This window comes from Scophthalmus maximus, chromosome 7 (assembly GCF_022379125.1).
Source record: "Scophthalmus maximus strain ysfricsl-2021 chromosome 7, ASM2237912v1, whole genome shotgun sequence".
Lineage (NCBI taxonomy): Eukaryota > Metazoa > Chordata > Actinopteri > Pleuronectiformes > Scophthalmidae > Scophthalmus > Scophthalmus maximus.
The window spans coordinates 17,883,562-17,902,842 of NC_061521.1; the positions used below are offsets into that span (position 1 = coordinate 17,883,562).

At 43.1% G+C, this 19,281-nt stretch overlaps 1 protein-coding gene across 3 annotated transcripts in view; it reads left to right on the forward strand.

Annotated features, from left to right (window-relative positions):
- itpr2 (inositol 1,4,5-trisphosphate receptor, type 2) overlaps positions 1-17,469 on the forward strand; it is a 50,052-nt gene extending 32,583 nt beyond the window's left edge. For all 3 annotated transcript variants that reach the window (XM_035643631.2, XM_035643630.2, XM_035643632.2), the window contains 17 exons: positions 443-696; positions 804-1,004; positions 1,163-1,273; positions 1,697-1,792; positions 1,928-2,047; positions 2,954-3,088; positions 3,196-3,388; positions 3,606-3,731; positions 4,365-4,540; positions 4,661-4,825; positions 4,963-5,146; positions 6,416-6,502; positions 7,894-8,015; positions 8,591-8,756; positions 8,839-8,999; positions 14,125-14,286; positions 16,215-17,469. In XM_035643631.2, the coding sequence (XP_035499524.2) occupies positions 443-696; positions 804-1,004; positions 1,163-1,273; positions 1,697-1,792; positions 1,928-2,047; positions 2,954-3,088; positions 3,196-3,388; positions 3,606-3,731; positions 4,365-4,540; positions 4,661-4,825; positions 4,963-5,146; positions 6,416-6,502; positions 7,894-8,015; positions 8,591-8,756; positions 8,839-8,999; positions 14,125-14,286; positions 16,215-16,295 (2,540 nt within the window). In that variant the 3' untranslated portion in view covers positions 16,296-17,469. The remainder of the gene's footprint in view (positions 1-442; positions 697-803; positions 1,005-1,162; positions 1,274-1,696; positions 1,793-1,927; positions 2,048-2,953; positions 3,089-3,195; positions 3,389-3,605; positions 3,732-4,364; positions 4,541-4,660; positions 4,826-4,962; positions 5,147-6,415; positions 6,503-7,893; positions 8,016-8,590; positions 8,757-8,838; positions 9,000-14,124; positions 14,287-16,214) is intronic.
- Positions 17,470-19,281: the final 1,812 nt, after the last annotated feature.

Genomic DNA, 19,281 nt, shown 5'->3' on the forward strand with positions numbered 1-19,281 from the left:
ACTGCTTATGCAGCATGTGTGGTCTTGTTCAGCTCGGCCTTGACTTCGAACAATAGCGGCGGATAAATCCAAAATGATCTTTGTTGCTCTGCTGACCTCTGTGGAGACTGTTGTTCACAACTCCTGCAGTCACATGTCAGAGGCCATGTGACGGCCCACATCACAAGCCTATCAAAAGACCATTGTATCAAGATTGAATGCTTTCGTGCCACAGAACCGCACTCAATATTGGCCCACTTGTCCAGGTGGGGTCTCTGAATTAAATTTTTCTACATATGTCTAGAATGTCTCATTGCAGGTGCATCATTTCTTGCAAAATGGTTCTGCAATGTTTCAGGCGAACTTAACCTCATCAACTGCGACCCATGTTCTGCCAAATGTGCTATCCAGTTATCAAGTCATTGACTCGCCTCTTTATTTCTCCCTGGATGCTGCACTGTAGGGAAAGACTCAAGCCTTCATATGAGGGAGGACATGCGGGGACAGCTGAAGGAGGCTTCCTCGGTGACCTCAAAGGCCTTCTGTGCCTTCAGAAAGGAGCTGGATCCCGACCTCGAGAGCCTTGGCCAAAACAGTGAGATGGTCGGGGCCGAGGAGCCTTTAGAAGAGACTCAGATGAGCCCTGCCATCACCATTATGAAACCCATCCTACGTTACCTGCAGCTTCTCTGTGAGAACCACAATTCCGGCCTGCAGGTACTGGCACCTTTTCTGTGATCGAGAGTGACAACCTTTAAGATCGACTACTGTCAATTGATTGATGGATTGATTGATTGACTGTTGTTTTTCTACTCCGAATCCAGAACTTTCTGCGTAACCAGAACAACAAGACTAACTACAATCTGGTGTGTGAAACTCTTCAGTTCCTGGATTGTATTTGTGGAAGCACCACAGGGGGTCTCGGCCTGCTGGGTCTTTATATAAATGAGAGTAATGTGGATCTGGTTCGCCAAACCCTGGAGACCATCACGGAGTACTGCCAGGGACCCTGCCATGAAAACCAGGTAGGACTAGTTAGTTGAGGGTAAACAATGGGCTTAGTTTGGAGGCCAGTCAACAAGGTTAGACGTTATGTATGACTTTCAAGCACAGACATATCCTTTTTTGGTTATCTTTTTGTGTTTATGCTTTGATTTTAACTGTACCCATCTTAATTTTACAGACCTGTATAGCCAAGCATGAGTCAAATGGCATTGACATCATTATTGCGCTGATCGTCAACTCCATCAATCCCCTGGGTAAGCATCGCCTGGACCTGGTGCTGGAGCTCAAGGTAAGAGTAGCCATTAGCAGCCACTGCTATACTGTAGCGTTACTTATGATTTGCCTTTTAGGACTCAAGAGACTGGGAACAAGATAAACAGAGGCAGTTTAACCAAACCTACATTGTTTAAAAGAGCAGTTTAAAAGAGCACATTGAACCCCGGGGATCAATAAAGTTTTTCTCATCATGATTCTGATTCTCAAGCCTAATTTTTATTGTTGCACTTTCTATTTTTTCCTTCTGATGTCCTATTGGTTGACTACACCTAATGTTATAACAGTTTGGTTGCAGAGTTTGGTTTTAGGGTTAGGGTTAGGAAAAGGGGCCGATTGGCTGATTTTGCAAATAATTGCATCAATCATTGATTAATCATTAATTCCTGAATCTTTGGTGATCTTGTCTGAGCTCATTACCGAAGCCTTTTCGTTGTAGAACAATGCCTCCAAGCTCCTCCTGGCCATCATGGAGAGTCGCCATGACAGTGAGAACTCGGAGAAGATTCTTTACAAGATGAGACCCAACGAACTGGTGAGTGAGTGAGTGAGTGAGTGAGTGAGTGAGTGAGTGAGTGAGTGAGTGAGTGAGTGAGTGTGTGTGTTTACATCTACATCAGACTGAATGCACCATGAGGAACAGTGACTTTGCATAATTGTCATTGTCCAGGTGGATGTGATGAAGGAAGCCTACACGCAGGGTCTGGAGAGTGAGGAGGACGGGGACAGTGTTGGAGACCAGATCAAGCCCAGAGACGTCGGTCACAACATTTACATCCTGGCCCACCAGGTAATGAAAGAGCATGATCCTGTTCTAGTCTGTGACTGAGCCACTGCAGCATTTCCTCTCTGTCTGTCTAAACTTCTGGTCACCTCAGGGCCCTTCTGCTGCAGGAGCTGGCACGTGTGTGTGTGTGTGTGTGTGTGTGTGTGTGTGTGTGTGTGTGTGTGTGTGTGTGTGTGTGTGTGTGTGTGTGTGTGTGTGTGTGTGTGTGTGTGTGTGTGTGTGTGTGTGTGTGTGTGTGTGTGTGTGTGTGTGTGTGTGTGTGTGTGTGTGTGTGTGTGTGTGTAGGAGTGCGTACGTGTGTAAGTTCCTATTAGAGTGTGTTATCTGTGCTAAATGATGGAAGACTGCTCATCTGTGAATAAACCGCTCTGCCAGTTTGCTTAAATTAGTTTTCAGGACATGACACTGGTTCTGCGCAGAGGTTGGCTGCCTACATGTCTTCACTGAGGCAGATCTGGTTTACCAGGGTACCAACAGTAAAGAAATGAGACGGGGGGTTTTCAGCTGCTGAGAGAGTAGTTCTTTCGTGAGCGTGTTTGCATCGCTGTGTGTATCTCTTGCCTTTCTCTACAGTTGATGTAATTTGGAGAGGGCAAGCAGAGTCTAGCGGGTTTTCACTTCTCCCTCAGAGCCAGTGTGTCAGACAGGATACTTTTGTCCAAAACAACCAGACGAGTTTCATCATGTCAAGGAAATCATTTTTTTGACTGTTCCACTGTTGATTTGTTTTTGAATCCTCAGGGTATGAAAATGTAAAAGCAGGGTGAGGGTTAATCACAATAAAATTATTCTAATTTATAGGCTATTGTGAGCTTTAGCCAATTATGGACTGTTTTTTTTCCTTGTGTTTAAAAGGTCCTTGTACGCTCTTGTTGAAATTAAAATGGTGTTTTTCTTTTTGGATCCTAGCTTGCCAGGCACAGCAAGATCTTGCAGCAAAGCCTTAGACCAGGTTCAGGGTGGGCGCAGGCGTCAGGGGTAGACCCCGACAGTGAGAAGGACGATGCTCTTCATTACTATGCCAACCACACAGCTCAGATAGAGGTAAACCCCGTCGCCCCTTTGCCCATTTATCCTCTCTGTCTCGACAACCTATACAGTACAATTCACTGTTACGTGTAATGAGGATATACGGCACATCTATTTTCCAGATTGTGCGCCATGACCGCAGCATGGAGCAGATAGTGTTCCCAGTCCCGAACATCTGCGAGTACCTTACCGAGGAGTCCAAGATGCGCGTGTTCACTACCACCGAAAGAGACGACCAGGGCAGCAAGGTTAACGACTTCTTCCAACAGTTTGACAACCTCTACAATGAGATGAGGTGGCAGAAGAAGATTCGCAGTAAGTCTTTATTTTCTGAATCCAGTGCTTGGAAAATAATGATGGTGGCAGGGCAGCAGAAGCAGGCTGCAGGACGGGAAATAATGATTATCATCCAGAGTGTCTGGTTATGGTTATACTCTGAATAAATTGATGGGCTTGCAGTGATTTTGTGTGTTTGTGTGTGCTGAGTGTGTGTCCCTGTACTTACCGTTAGCTTGCTGTTTTGTTTGTGCAGAAAATAAAGCTCTGTTTTGGTTCTCACGCCAAATCTCTCTCTGGGGGAGCATCTCCTTCTACCTGGCCTGCTTGCTCAACATCGCTGTGGCGGTATTCTACCCATTTGGGGATGACGGAGATGAAGGTGAGAACTGATTTTCTTCTTTTTTTCACTACTACAAATGATCTCTGTAATGTGTTAGGTTGAGACTGGGTTGTCAGATATGAGCACGGGTCAAGCATCTCCTGGTCATGTGGTGAGGCTGATGCTAGTCTGGCCTCTGGGTGCTGTTCACACTAGAGCTGTAGCTTCCAATCAAGATAAATCTGGAGTCTACTGTCTCAAACCCATTTGTATTTTTAATTTGTATTTTTTCCAAACGGACAGATGGACATAGATCAGATTTGGGGTTAGCCTCGTCAACACTCCACCAAAACCTCTTAGCGGCCCCATTAAAATGAAAAGTTATTAAAGTTATTTTACCATCTACTAATCAGGACATCCATGTGGAGACAAAACGATGTGCTTCGTTCTGCATCATAATCGCTATAGATTATATATTAAACCAAAAATACAACCTTTTTAATAGAAAAACACCTTTAATTTACCTATAGAGTCATTATTTAACAAGAACGAATCTTTATTGTATTGGACATAAGGCCCAATCACAACTTTTCCAGAATGGTTTGAATGTGAGAATGCAAATGTCCACAAATGTTGCTCCGGGCATAATACACTTATAACTCCTTCTATAATAATTGTTTCTCCTCTGTCCAGGCACATTGTCCTCATTTTGGAACATCTCACTATGGGTGGCTCTGGGGGTGTTCACTGCGTTACTTCCTGTCTTACCCAAGCCCTGGGGCATCCTGTTCTTCCTGGTCTCCCTCATTCTACGTGCCATCTACACAATGGGCCTCGGACCTGCTCTGTTGTTGCTGGGTGCTGTCAATGTGAGTAAAGGAAGATTTGATGCAGTGATAAAGAAAGATATGTATTTTCTTTATTGCTTCTTTATACATTAAAGTTTACTTCTTTTATTTATGCCATAACCCGATTTTCTTCTCTTTCAGCTGTTCAACAAGCTAGTGTTTCTTGTTAGTTTTGTTGGCAACCAGGGGACGTTCACTCGAGGCTACAAAGCAGTTGTTATGGACATGCTCTTCATTTACCATTTGAGCTACGCTATCATCTGCGTCCTGGGCCTCTTTGTGCACGAGTTCTTCTACAGCTTTTTGGTAAGACTCTTCGGACTCGTTTCACATCCATTACATTGAGGCCGATTGATCAGCGCAGCACTTTAGCGACAAAGACGCTGAAGAACAGTTGAAATCAATTTTGCCGATGACTCACTGATGTTGATCATCATCCACAGCTATTTGACCTGGTTATCCGGGAGGAGACGCTGCTCAATGTGATAAAAAGTGTAACGAGGAATGGCCGCTCCATTATTCTGACAGCGGTTCTGGCCATCTTCCTCGTCTACTTCTTCTCCATCATCGGCTTCCTGTTTCTCAAGGATGACTTCCGCATGGAGGTGGACCGCCTTCCTGCACCAGGTCTGGACCCTTTTCCTATAATCTGTTATTGGCCTATTTATTATTAAACCTTCAGTCTTTTACAGTCCTTTCAAAAATATCTGCATATTGCTTACGTTCTTTTTCTGCTCTAAATCAATCATAATCAATAGCTCAGCGATTTTGCATCTTATTATTGAATTGGGTTTTAAACTTTTGGCAAAACTGTAGTTAACTGATACATACTGGCAGACAAGGACTTTTGTGGCTTAAAATATATCAAACTTTTTTATTTTGGACTGTAACTTTGGCACTATAGGGCCTATAATGAGGAGTCTTGGCTCAGAATGAATCCCTTGCAGACAGAATTTTTTCATTTGCCCTTTTGGTTTAAACTCAACGTCAACTTTTGTCCCACTGTTGATCCAGTTCACACCTACATTTTTGTTTTGTTATCATGGTTCCATCATCTGGCAGCACAATGTGAGATTGTGGACGTGTGTATCATGATTTTGGTCCTGATTGCAGGATCGTCACACCCCTACTGTATATATGCACATACTCAGACACATGTTTTGAAAACACTATGGAGTGTGTGGGTGCGTTAATGAGCTCTGGTACAGTGTTCCGACGGACTGCTGACAACCTACCAGCACATGTGCACCTGTTGCATAACCTGGTGGCCGCGCCATCCTGTGTTTTGCTGAGCAGAGCAGTGGTGGGTTATGTAACCAGCTTGGCTCACGCCTGTCTGTTAGCTGAGGGCTGAGCTGAGACAAAAACTAGAGCTCCATCAAAACTGAGGAGCACCCTGTCCACACTGCTGCTGCCTTGGGCCTGCGACCCCGACGACCCCTGCACCCCGCCTCAGCCCTCCCTCCCTCTTCTTCTTCTTTGTCTTCCTCCTCTGCCTCTGGATTCCCTGCCCTGCCCTCTGACCTCCAGCCCATCAAGGAGCAATGGCCCGTTTGGTGACCCATGGGCCCATGTGCACACTTCTCCTTCTGCCCATCTGCATGAGCTGATCTCATTCAAGTACAGCTCCTCTGCCGCTCTGACGGTGTGCAAATGATTTGTTCAGGTTTTTTCCAGCAACACTTCACCGCCCACTCAGCAGCTGCTGCCTCAGTTTACATAATGTCTGTCTATATCCCTCTGGCTGATTTTACTGCTGCTGATGAGAAATAATCAGGAAGGAGTTTTAATGCTGGGGCACAATTTAATCATCTCATTCGTAAATTCTCAGTGCTTTTATCATTAATCCCGTCTACATAAATTTATTTTCTTTTTTTAAATGCGTTTTCTATGTAGGAAAAGGGGACTTACTGAGTAACAGTGGAGTTGCTGAAACATGTATAAAAGATAGCTGCCCCCTCTCAACACCCAAATCTGCTCCTGGTAAGTTTTATGTTTAAACTAAACAAATTTTCAATTTTATTTTTATTTTTAATTTCTATTTTATGTTTTGATTTTATTTTAACCGACATGAAAATCACTGTTGAGTGGAACTAAAATTAAGATTTTGAAATTTGTGGGTGTGTATGTGACCTTTCAGGCTGTAGTCAGTTCCTGAAAGGTTACTCACACACAAACACACACACTCACACACACTGTCATACACTATTTCACACATACACACTGAGAGACATGCACAGAGAGAAACCTGATGAGGCAGAGTGGGTGACTCACACCCCTATTTGTTCTCCTGCGTCTCCATGGATCACCTGCACTACAGGGACACGCACGTGATCCCATTCACATCCTTCACTTCCTCTGTCTCCTGAGCATTTACGCTGCACATGCCGTTTCCTCTCCGCAGCACTTTATATATACATTCCATATGTGATATGAATAATAATAATAATGATATTTTAGATTTTAGCGCTGTAACTCTCTTTTTTCCTGTTTTACTCTCACATTTGAGGAGGTTTGATCTTTAGGTACACCATCACCAGCTGTTCTTTTGACAAGGTGCTTTATTATCAGTTAGTTCTAAAAAAAAAATTGGGGTCAGACTGTTTATGAATAATGGAGAGTTTGTTTTTTTCTGAAGTTGAACTGAGATCTTCCATTCACTTTAATTTAATTTGATCAATTTCAGTTATCATTGTAATAATTTGGAAAACTCTATCAGAAATTGTGATTACAAGAGTCATAGAGAAGGAGGACAAGATGATGAAAAAAAAGATGTTGCTGTTAAGAAAAGAATAAGGTGTCCAGATGTACGGTGTGTTCATTTGTGTCAGCTCAATCTTGTGTAATTTTTGGCTTATTACCTCGGCTAAGAACGATATGTTTTCTCCCGTTTCTGTTTGTTTGTTAGTAGGTTTACACAAGAAGTATTAAACCAATTTGCACCAATCTTGGTGAAGGGATGGAAGGAAAACACCATTAAATATAAGTGCAGATTTAGTATAATGAGTGGATCCAGTAATTGTCTTCATCACTTTCTTCAACGTTGTGAGATAATAAAAAAATATATTAAAAAAAAATGTCAGTCATATTTGTGGTGAAGTTTGTACAATTTGGTGCCGATTCACATAATAATCCTGGTGTGGTGGGGAAAAAATGTTTGGCCTTGGCAGAGGTATGCACTCTTGAGTGCCATTAGTAGTTGGATACAGATTTTATCACAGTACGTCCTTTAGCTGTAACACACATTTATATATTAAGCTGCCAGTACTTGTATGATGCATTTTCTCTTTCGCTCTTTCTATGTTATGACTTTTGGCGGTGAATTTTTTGTCACCACCCACATGTTCTGTGTGTGTGTGTCTCTGTTGTTATAGATGATGATGATGGGATAGAGCGGGTGTGCGACACTCTGCTCATGTGTATAATCACAGTGTTAAATCAGGGACTACGTAATGGAGGAGGTGTGGGAGACATTCTGAGGAGACCCTCCAAAGAGGTAAGAGAACCTCAGAAGGAACAAATGAATTGGTGTGTTAGCTTATTATAGAATTATTTTTACTTCTATACTTAATATACTTAAAGGAGACATATTATATGCATGGATCTGAATGTCATTTCTGTGTCCCTGCAAAATTTAATAAAGAAAGTGTGGGGGTAAAAAAGGAGACATATTATGCTTTTTCAGTTTTTCCCTTTCCTCTAGTGTGTTATATAGGTTTTATGCTCGCCTAGCGGCTAGTCCACTCCCCCAAACAAAGCCAGGTAAAGTGAGAGCGGAGGACAACACTTCATACATGTGCTGGAAACGGTTGACCAATCACAACAGAGAGTGGGCTTCATTGGGAGGGGAGGGCCTTAAAGAGACAGGAGCCTAAACCAAGCGTTTCAGACAGAGGCCGAAAAGCAGGAATGGACATTATGAGAAAAACTGATGCGTTTTCTGAACTTTAGAGCATGTGAACCTTCTCAAGTGATAACCCAAATTAAAATTATGAATCTGTATATGAACATAATGCCCCCCCCCCCCCCCCCCCCCCCCCCCCATATTTTACCTGTAACCACAACATCCAGGAGCCTCTATTTGCCGCCCGAGTAGTCTACGACCTTCTGTTCTTCTTCGTCGTCATCATCATCGTCCTCAACCTCATCTTTGGTGTTATCATCGACACCTTTGCTGACTTGAGGAGTGAGAAACAAAGGAAGGAAGAGATCCTGAAAACCACCTGTTTCATCTGTGGTGAGTGCAGTTGTGTGGTTCATCCAATATTGTGTGCAAATGACGCAACGGTGTATAAACAAACGGCGGTGGTGTTTTGCAGGTTTGGAAAGGGACAAGTTTGACAACAAGACGGTGTCCTTTGAGGAGCACATCAAATCTGAGCACAACATGTGGCACTACCTCTACTTCCTGGTTCTGGTGAGGGTGAAGGATCCAACCGAGTACACCGGTCCTGAGAGCTACGTGGCTCTGATGATCTCGGTCAGTAGACAAACATACATGTAGACACGCCATACCCTTACAATGCAGTTTTAATCACCTTAATTGTTGCCTTGCACAATCTGCTTTATCATCAAACCTCTGTAGCGTCAGTTTGGCAATATATACAAAAGTGCAATGATTTAGGAATTTGAGACTGCACCGTATTGTTAAGATTGCACAAGCCCGAAGGATTTTGTTCATCATTCCATATGGAACATATGGACAAACAATTTCACATCCTAATTCATATTTTGCTGGTGAGCTGCACCAGACAGCATACAGATGTCTTAGAGTCTGAAAGTTGTGCAGCCTTCCTCAGTGAGCAGAATTCCACAGTGTGCTAGAGGAGCGTGCGCCTCCACAGCAGACAAGCGATCGAAAAATGAGACTGAGCCTCTAGGCCTGTGCCAAGCATCCCAATTTATTCTCCTTCCCCCTCACTGCCGGAGAGAGAGAGGCAGAGAGAAAGAGAGAGAGAGAGAGAGAGAGAGAGATGGCTCTCTGTGACTAGTCTTCACTGTGCTGAGCTTCACTATGCTCCTAACCTGCTGGGGCTCAGTGTGGCTAAATAGTAATTAAACCCAGTCCAGGTCCATTATCATCAATGCACCAACTTGCTGCCGTGACACACAGACCAGAAGTTGAAGGATGTAAGGGCACATAAAGGTGTTGCCATCAGGTTAATAGATTCATATGAAGCCCCGGAGCACAGTGGCACATTTTGTGATTAACATTCATCCGTGATTGGCATAAGAATGGCCGCGTTATTATGAACAATTTGCATAACAAACAAGTGACAGACATCGAGTTAATATGCATCAGCAGGTCTTCCTCCAGGTCAGTCCTCTGATGCCAGGCCAAAGTATTGCTGTGTGATGAGGCGATCATGAGTCAGGACTTCATATTAACACCTGCTAACCTGCTGCAGAAGAGAAACACAGGAAGGAAACAGACTCTAGCTCAAATAATTTTGTGTCTTCACAATTTTGTGTATGTGTTTTATAAAAACTTAAGCTTTAAGGGTCTTACCTGTGACCTGTAAAATGAAGAGCAAAATAAATGACTTAAAATTCTTTGTCCCAACTAATTGGGACTGAGAAAATCAGAGGAGGCGTCACGTAAAAGTTGACAGTAGATGATTAAGTGTTATACTGACTTGCTCCTGAAAGCAAGACCGTAGCAATGGAAAAACAGATGAATTATACAGTAGAGGAGTTCATGATGTTGATCTCTGCAGCAGCCTGCTTCAGTTGTCCTCTCCACACCGCAGACCGGAGTCAGGTTCGCCTCAGTGTGTTGGTAGAAAGTGTCAGTTTGCACTTGACTTGTAAAACGCCATCTTTATTCTAAGGACTACTGCACCACAGTTGTGGGGGGCAGCGACTCAATGTGAAGTCCAGGACTGAGTAAACCTCTGCCCTCCCCTAGTCGGAAAAGAGCTCAGACTTGATGACCACACACACACACACACAGACTCTCGTAATGAGTGCATCTGGTTGGGTAGCACAGACTGATGTGGTGCCATGCAAAAGAGTAGGATTATGTTACACTGTTCTGTCGGTGTGTTGTGCATGTGGGTGTGTTGGGTGTTTGTGTGGGAAATTATGATGGCGACTACAGGCCCAGCAGGTACTGCAGCAGCCACAATGCTGTTACATAACCATCTCAAGTGGCCTGCTAATGGCTCAGCCCTGCCTGGCACGTGCTGTCCTGTCCCTCTCTCTCCCCTCTCTCTCTCACACACTCCCTCACTTTCTGACTCACACACACACACACACACACACACACACACACAGAGAGAAAGAGTGAGTCCCCATCATGCACTCTTCATTTACAACACACATGTGACATGTTCCCAAAAGCAGCAAGTGAAATGAAAAAAGGAACCTACACTTGTGATGTAAAGTGAGGGCAGAGGTCAAAGATTGTTTTGTGTGCGTGCGTGTGTGTGTGTGTGTGTGTGTGTGTGTGTGTGTGTGTGTATGTTTGCGTGTGTGCGTGTGTTTGCGTGTGTGCACAACATTTCAGAAAACGCATTTATTTCAGGGAAAAAAACAAGAACATTTCACAAAACACATTTCAGATCATGCAAAGAGGAGTGACGTGTTCATTATCATTTCCTTTTTCTGTTCCTTAAGTAAAATCCTAAACTGAGTTTGAATGAAGTGAATATTTTAACAGAAGACTTTCATATGATTAAATTCTCAATATGCTCTCAACAAATCATGACATTTGAATGTGCCATGGCTTAAAAGCATTAGGATTCAGTGACGTGGGGGCTACGCTTTAACAAGTGACATCAGAGGGTCTTATCTTATCAGAGCTGCATAGAGCTGAGGCCTGTTATTCAAAGCAAGTTCAACATACCCAGGATATCTTTTTTTCTCTTTCTTTAAAAAAAATAAATATCTGGCTTCACTGAGCCTCACATTGGTCTTCCTGGATAACCTCTATTCCGAAATTCATTATCAACTGTCTCAGTTAACTCTAGATTTTCCACCTGGCTACGACTTAGCCCTGTGAAAGAGGCAGAGACATTAATAACAAGGAGCATAGTCAGCACCATGAATGAATTACTTAATATGATATTATAAGAAACGCTGATGCCTGTCAGTAAATTTGGTTATAGCGAAAGACAAAAGTGATATTCAACAAAATTAAATTTAAACAATACGATCACAGAACTAGAATAGAAAAGAAACATTGGAAACAATTTCTGATTTCTTTTTTTTTTTAATCAGGCAAAGGATATACTGTAAATAAGCGCAGGGAGTTTAATGAATTAAGTGAGTATTTTTTGCTTTTTTTCATCTGATGAACAATATATGTTATGCAGATCAAAACTAACCACAAATCGTGCTTCGTAGCAGAGGTCCAGTTAGCCACACAAGTGATTTCAACAAGGTGTTAACTTCACAAACTCAACTCACAGACTACAAGTGTTGTCCCACCCGTTGTAAAGTCTGAAATGTGTTTTCCGAAAGGGTGTGTTGAAGTGCTGCTGTGTTTTTTTCAAATGTTGTTGTGTTTTGACCCTCAGGGCCACCATAAAGCGCTCATGAATGTCTGTAAATTCACGCTCACTGAGGTGTTTAAATGCATCAGTGAAGCGACGCTAAAGCCTCACTCATCCAGTCAGAGCAGCACAGCACATAGTGAACTACTGTACATTCTGATGAATTGCAACCGGCAACGGTGGGATATTCCGATTCTGTACAGCCATTGGGAGACTTCATCCCAGTAATCCAGAGATGATGCTTCAACCAACATGAGTTCATGTATATTCAAACAGGACATTGTATTCACCCTCAATAACATCTCTTAGATGTCTTTGAGATGACTTAATCAATCAGATATGAATGACTTGGTAAACTGTAATATATCCCTCAGTTTCAGTGATGCGGAAGTTTTGTCTTTGAGCTCACAGAGCCTGAGCTGTGTTTTCGAAATTGTGAGAAAGGAAACTATTCTTTTTAACGGCCCCTTCATGCCAGAGGCCCAAATTAACCGAAGAGCTTCAGGCAGGCTCTCATAGAATGGCTCGATTCATACTGTATCAGCAGTCATAATCAGTTTAACCGCTTCCCCTGTGGTCAACAAGTATTTTAGTCAAAGGAAAAAAATTGTGGAAATGTTGACAACATGTTCGATGAACAACATCTTTTTTTCAAAGTAGACATTAACTTGGTGGCAGCCACTTCCGTTTTTGGGGGGAGGAAAAAGTCCCACAGGGTTGCATTTTTTTAGGTTTAAAGACGGAAATATCAAAAGTCATGAGAGTTGTTCCAAAGGTTGGAAAAGTAGTGCTGAACCTGACAGCCTGACTTTGACATATTGTGAAATGACAACTGTACAGAGGTTGAAGGCCACTCTGCTAACTAAATGTTGATTTAGGGAACAGGGTGTATACATATGAATTATTGAACATGCTGTGCATTTTATAGCCAAAAACAGAATATGTGTATGTTAAATTTTGTCAGTGCAAGTAATTTGTCCAATAATGATTTGAGGTTTTGGAATAGACGATGAAAGCATTTATACAACTTAGTTTATAACTTAGTGTCTGTTTTTACAGACAGAGTGAATTAGATCTGGTGCGGCAATCCCATGATACGTCCCGGCCATTCATGTCTCTCTCCGCAGACTGCGATAAGCTAATTAATGATAGAAATAAAAACAAATAACCCGCACACCCCACATTTCTCTCCATCCTCAGACTCCACTTGCCTCATGTCCTCTTCTTTGTCCTCAGCGTCTCGCACTGTGATCAGTGTTTCTATTCCCACAGTCTATTCTTATATAAGAGTAGGTGGGAGACTACCTCACTCCTCCTACTGGACTTAATGTGGTGCCAGTCAAATCCCACTCGGCACCTTTTAAGTAATTTTTATCAGAAGAACTGGCAAAGGAATATTACATAAGATAAGCCGATGGCAGTCTGTCTCTGTGAAACCTGCCTCGGTTTCAAAGATGCATGAGCATGTGTGCCGCACAGTCTGCATGCACATATCTAACGCACATGCACACAAACAGCACACACGTGTAGAAACACAGACACTCTTTAGATAATTGTATAATGCTACAGGTTAGTTTTGCATGTTGTTTTGTCATGACATTATTGCAAAAGAGTTGCTCTGTCCACTTAACAGAGGAACTAACCATCCGTTTTGCATGTGCGCTGACACACACACACACATACACACACACACACAAACGCACACATAATGTAACACAACAATCCCAGTTGTGTTTTTGATAGACGACAGTGACTCATCCCCACATCAACAGTGTGTTTATGGAGTGAGTGAGAATTAAAAATTGCAGTTACTGTTCATTGAGTGTGTAATGGCTTTCCATAGTATCCAAGAGACAGCAGTACATATATTCACGGTTTAACTTCCACCCCTTTCGCCATTTACCAATCCCCCTCAGTTTACTCTCCTGCTGCAGTCTGGCTTTGGCACTGTAATGCTCCCTGTATTGCTATGCAAGTCGTTCATGCCGTTGCCTGTGCCATCAAACTGTTACTGCAGTCTCTGACCCACTGAGTCATCTTTGTTTCAACCTTTCACCCGTCTTACTGTTCCTCTCACATCCCGTCTCTCTTCTCCCTCTCTCCTCTCAGGAGAAGAACTTGGAGTGGTTCCCCCGCATGAGAGCCATGTCTCTGGTGAGCAGCGAGGGAGACAACGAGCAGAATGAGATGCGCTCGCTGCAGGACAAACTGGACGGCACCGTCACTCTGGTGGCTCAGCTCTCAGGCCAGCTGGCTGAGCTCAAGGAACAGGTAGAGGGGGGGGGAAGCTCTGATCTGGGCACAGCGGAAGCACTGAGAGCAAGGGGCAAAGAGAAATCCTCCTGTTTCTAGCGAGTGTATAAGTAACATCTTGTTTGGCTGTTTGCCGTTAAGTCAACTGTAGATTCCACAGTCCACGTGCTACCTGACCCTGAGACTCCTTTCACCTAAAAACAACCCCAGGGTAAAGGGTCACATGGAAGAGGCTACGTCAGCAGTCTCATTCTGCAATCCATCTTTTCAGTTCAGTAATCTACAGGGATTCTATCAGAGCCTTGATGCTACTGAACGCAGCATGATGGTTTACTATCATGTCAGCGATCAGCGCGACTCAGAGCCGCCAGTGAGCCTGTGGCTGTTTGGATGACTAGCTCTGCTGCTGCAGTGTGACTGATCACTCTCATCACCTGCCTCCCCTGCATGTGATTCCAGTCACAGGCCTGTCCTTGTTCCTCTTTTGCCAGATGTGTGAAAACAACTCCTACCGGGGGAGGATCACACTCCAGCAAACAAAACAACAACCTCTGTCAGCCTCAGCGAGCGGCAATATCTCCCCTCTGGCACCGATCCCAGGTGTGGGCCCTGTCGCAGCTACGTTTGTGTGCTGTTCAAGTTCCCTTGAGCAAGATACTGATGCCTCATCTCTGAATCTGTAGTTTGGGTCAACTTCAGGTCATTCTTTTTTTCTTACCGTATCTAGGTCTGCAGTTGTCTGTAATGACCAATATGGAGTCAGGCAGTAATACACTCGCTTGTATGATAAACCACATTTTTAGAATGCGCCATGAGAGGTGAGTTAGTTTGCTCAGATCAAGGTGAGGCCCATCTACAGCTTCGCGGTCCGAAGGGGAGGCCTGCAGGTTTGACACCGGCTCTGAACTCACATCGTTTCTGACTGGGTGGAAAGTCTTGTTGCAGCTCCTACCGTTACAACCTCCGCTGACCTCGGCACTTTACACTATCACAGCTGAGATTGTATATCTGTGTGCGCCGCTGTTGTTTTTCTGTGGGTTTTTTGGGGTTTGGCACTGAGTGCTCAGTTTCCTATGATCTGCATGTACAGTCTATGGTTTACAAAATAAGTGGCCTTCTTCTATGACATCAACACTGACACCACTGCAAATGCGATTATTGTGAGGGACCAAACACTTCCTCCACACTTATACAACACCAACACGTGCAGGTCATAGTTCTGCGCAGTAACACACCCACATGACTATTTCCTCTGAGGAAGTGTCCAAGGAACAGTTTGGTTTCCAGCGGTAACAGTGGTGCTGAATAAAGCGGTGTGCATACAAATGTGGAAAGTAAATGTTTCTCTTGTATAACATTTCAGTCAGTTGAAAATCTGACTGAAACTTTTTTTTTAAACATTTTTTATTAAAAAAAAACAGCTTGCATTGTTTGAGACAAGAGATTTAGTGTTGTTTTTACCTGCAGTTCAAAATTTATGTTACCCTCTGGAAAGTAATAATTACTGTACGTGTGAGCATTGTGGAAATATTGTGTTTTTCCTATTAAAGGGGCAGTAAGTGATTTTAAACCAATACACGTTTTGTGAAAATCTGCGAATATTCCCTCACGGTCCGCTAGCTGTCGGTGGGAGCGCCAAAAAACAAAAATGTTTTTCCGGCAAAGCCCTGAATCTGTAAAATTGAAAACCAAAAAAAATGGTGGAGACCAAACCACACAGCACTGTGTGCAGTTTGTGAACACCACTCCACACTTTGAGAAAATCATCATCCACAACAACAACAAAGAGAGAGACAAGCTTTCTCCAAAATGGCTAACTGTCCCTTTAAGGTGCCTGCTTGAGAAATAATAGCACACACACAAGTTTTCATATCATGCATATGCTACATGCAAAACTGAAAAACACACCAGGTTGATGTTTTCTTTTCTCTCTGCCTCCTCCACAGATGACGGAACAGAGGAAGAACAAGCAGAGGCTCGGATTCCTGGGTCCTCCTCAGCCCAACCATCACATCCCAGCCCACTGAGGAGCTCAGGGTTCACACAGGACAAAGAGACGGGCCTCTATTTAAGAACAATGCACATACACGGTTGTACACCAACAATTACTGATGACAGCGAGACACAAATTCTCACTTCTGTGCCTTTTCTATGTCCCAAATGCTGCATTAACGGATACAGACTGTGCCTTATGTGCTCACGCTGCACACGCTCTCGCATACTGAGGAACTCGTCTCTGTGAATGATTGGCCAGGCACAGCACACATCTGCCAGTGTTGTGTTAGTGCCAGACAGAGATCGAGGGAAATGCTACGGTAGGGTTAATGGTTAAGATCTGACCTTGTCTCGGCCTCTGTTCCTCAACTGCCTCAGTGTTGACCGAGGTCAGGGATTGGCTGTGAACAGAGAAGCGGAAAGTCTCTTGCATCTCTGATTGGCCCCCGGGGAAGATGGTGAGCACAGACATCAAGTATTTTCACTTTTACCTTTTTAGATTTCTATTGGTATTTATAAGAAAATGTGCAGTTAATAAACTGGAGTATTATTTTGGACGCTTTGGAAAAGGATTCATGCTGCCTTACTCATTTACTTTTATAAACGGTAAATTGCAATTACTGAAAGTGCACTAAAAAAAAGGGTAAACATTCAAGCCTGTAACTGGAAACATAGTTTGGGGTAATATTTGTTGTTTTTAAAAATGCATTCACTGCACCATTTCAGTTGCCTTTTTACAGATTTACAGATTTTTTTTAACTAAGAGTATAAAACTAAATGTGAATTTAACATAAACTTGTCTATAACTTACTTGAAGTTTCTTTTAAGTCTAAATCTTATATTGGTACATAAATACTGACTGAAGATGGTAAGCGTACAGTTCTTTGTTGGCAAAATGAACGTCTTTGTGTGTATTCAGATGTCAGCTAACCCTGTAATATTGACTGTATCCTCTCGTATCATCTTCATCTGCTACTGTTTCTTCAAGCTTCTTTTTTGTTGTTGTTGTGTATTTCACCTTTACCAGTCTCTCTCGGACTAAAATTGATTGTTAAGTTTGAACTTGTCTTTTAAACTTGCACAAATGAATGGCAGACTGCTGCGCTTGATGCTAACTGTCCTGTGACACTTTCTGTTATAGCAAAATGTTGAGGAAAAATGTATTTTATGTGCTCAGATGTTGTAATAAATTTGTAACCAGTCTCATTGGCATGTTTTCAAGCAGTTTGCTTCAGTCACTTTAGTTGTTGGGGAGCAATGAGTGCTCCCCGACATTCACCCTGACCTACTCTGCACCCACCCACCCATTGTTTACTCACACTTGCACTTGTCCATGCAGGGAGCACAGGTCCCAGGAAAAGACCTCCCTTCATTCAGACAGGATCACATTTCAACTCGTGTGTGAGCAGTCGCCTGATATTAAGAGCAAAGTTAACAGATGATTGTGCCTGTCCTCGCTGCGCTGCTTTAGTTTCGCTCGTCTCATCATTTCATTGCAGCTAATCAATAACTGATATGACGCATAAAGATTAGACGAGAGTCGTGAATTGAATCTTTGTTCCCACATCAGTCCACCTCTAAAACTTTATTTGATTTTCAAGTGCAATACCCTTTGAAAAAGTAACAGAAAGTTATCAAAACACATAAACATGAGATTAGGCAAGTTTTCTGGAACAGTGATCTCCAACCAGGGCGACTTGGAACCAGAGAGAAGCCTAAACAAATTTGACAGAATAGAAATTCTTTTTGAGTAAAATAAAAAATCCACATTAAGTGACAGGCTATATGGACCTGAACATTGACAGTTCAGTTTGTGTTAATATAATTTTAAGTAACAATATCAACCTTTTGTACTAAATACTGTCGGTGTAAGATCTTTTCAAATTAACTCATTGCCGAAGAAAGGTTACTTTAGTTCATCGTCATGCTTGGGAACCCATGATGCAGAAGATATTTATGTGTTCCTGAGTGATCCTGCCTGTTTTTTTTTCCTTTGCGATGCAGCGTGTTTATCCATAAAGAAGTGAAATTGCTCTATAAGTAGGGCGCATGGGTTATATTGAGGCCTGTCATCCGCATAATCATCCATATTGTTGATAATTTAGCACTCAGTATCAAAGTATTTCAGTATTTGTGGTAGTGGATGAATCGGGCTGTTTTATTTTTGCTTGTGTGCGAGTGCTTTGGGTAACATAGTTGAGAAGGAAAGGCCTCAACTGGTCCTCTATCCCTTCATCCTGTCATTTACCCTCTACAGAGAAGCCCATCCCTCCTGGCTCCAGTTCACTGTTTACGCTGGCAGGCCTGAATTTGCTCCTGCTGCCTGTGACAGCCATTAAAATTAGCCCATGCAGCGCCATAATGATGAGCAGCTGTCACTGCATAGACAAGAAGGGTAAAGTGCATGACTGGAATGTTTTGGACTCAGAGAGTGGAGGAAGGGGAGAGGATAAAACCAGGACAGCCATTACTGTCTAGCGAAAGTCTCCTTGCCATAGTGTGATTCAACACAGGGATTTGCAACCTGATCATTGAGCGTATTACACTTTTAACTTTGGTGTCCACTTGCCAAAAAACATGTCAAATTACTTTGGGGGGGGGGGGGGGGGGGGGGTGGATCAGCTTAGGTTAATACACGAAATGGGTCCACTTCATTTCATCCTCTCAGTACACACTGAAGCGGCTTAACGCACGTGCGCAGTGTATTATTTACTTTTTGAGCTCAACCGTGGACACATTTGGATCCCGACATTTTTGAATCTCTCTGCCAACCACAGTCAAGAGAGTCACGTGCTTAGCCTGTGTGTATTCAGTGGTGGGCGCGAGAAAACACCGAGCGAAGGTCAATAGATACACGGTAGAACGTCCAAACACCTCAGTGCCTGGAGGCAGTTTGAGTGAGTCTTGACTACAATGCTCTGAAAGAACCGCACAAAACCGACCTCTCACAGGAAGCTCAGTTCCAATTTGAACCATAAATTAGAGCTAAACTCTCCATTTGACTGGAGATAAACATAC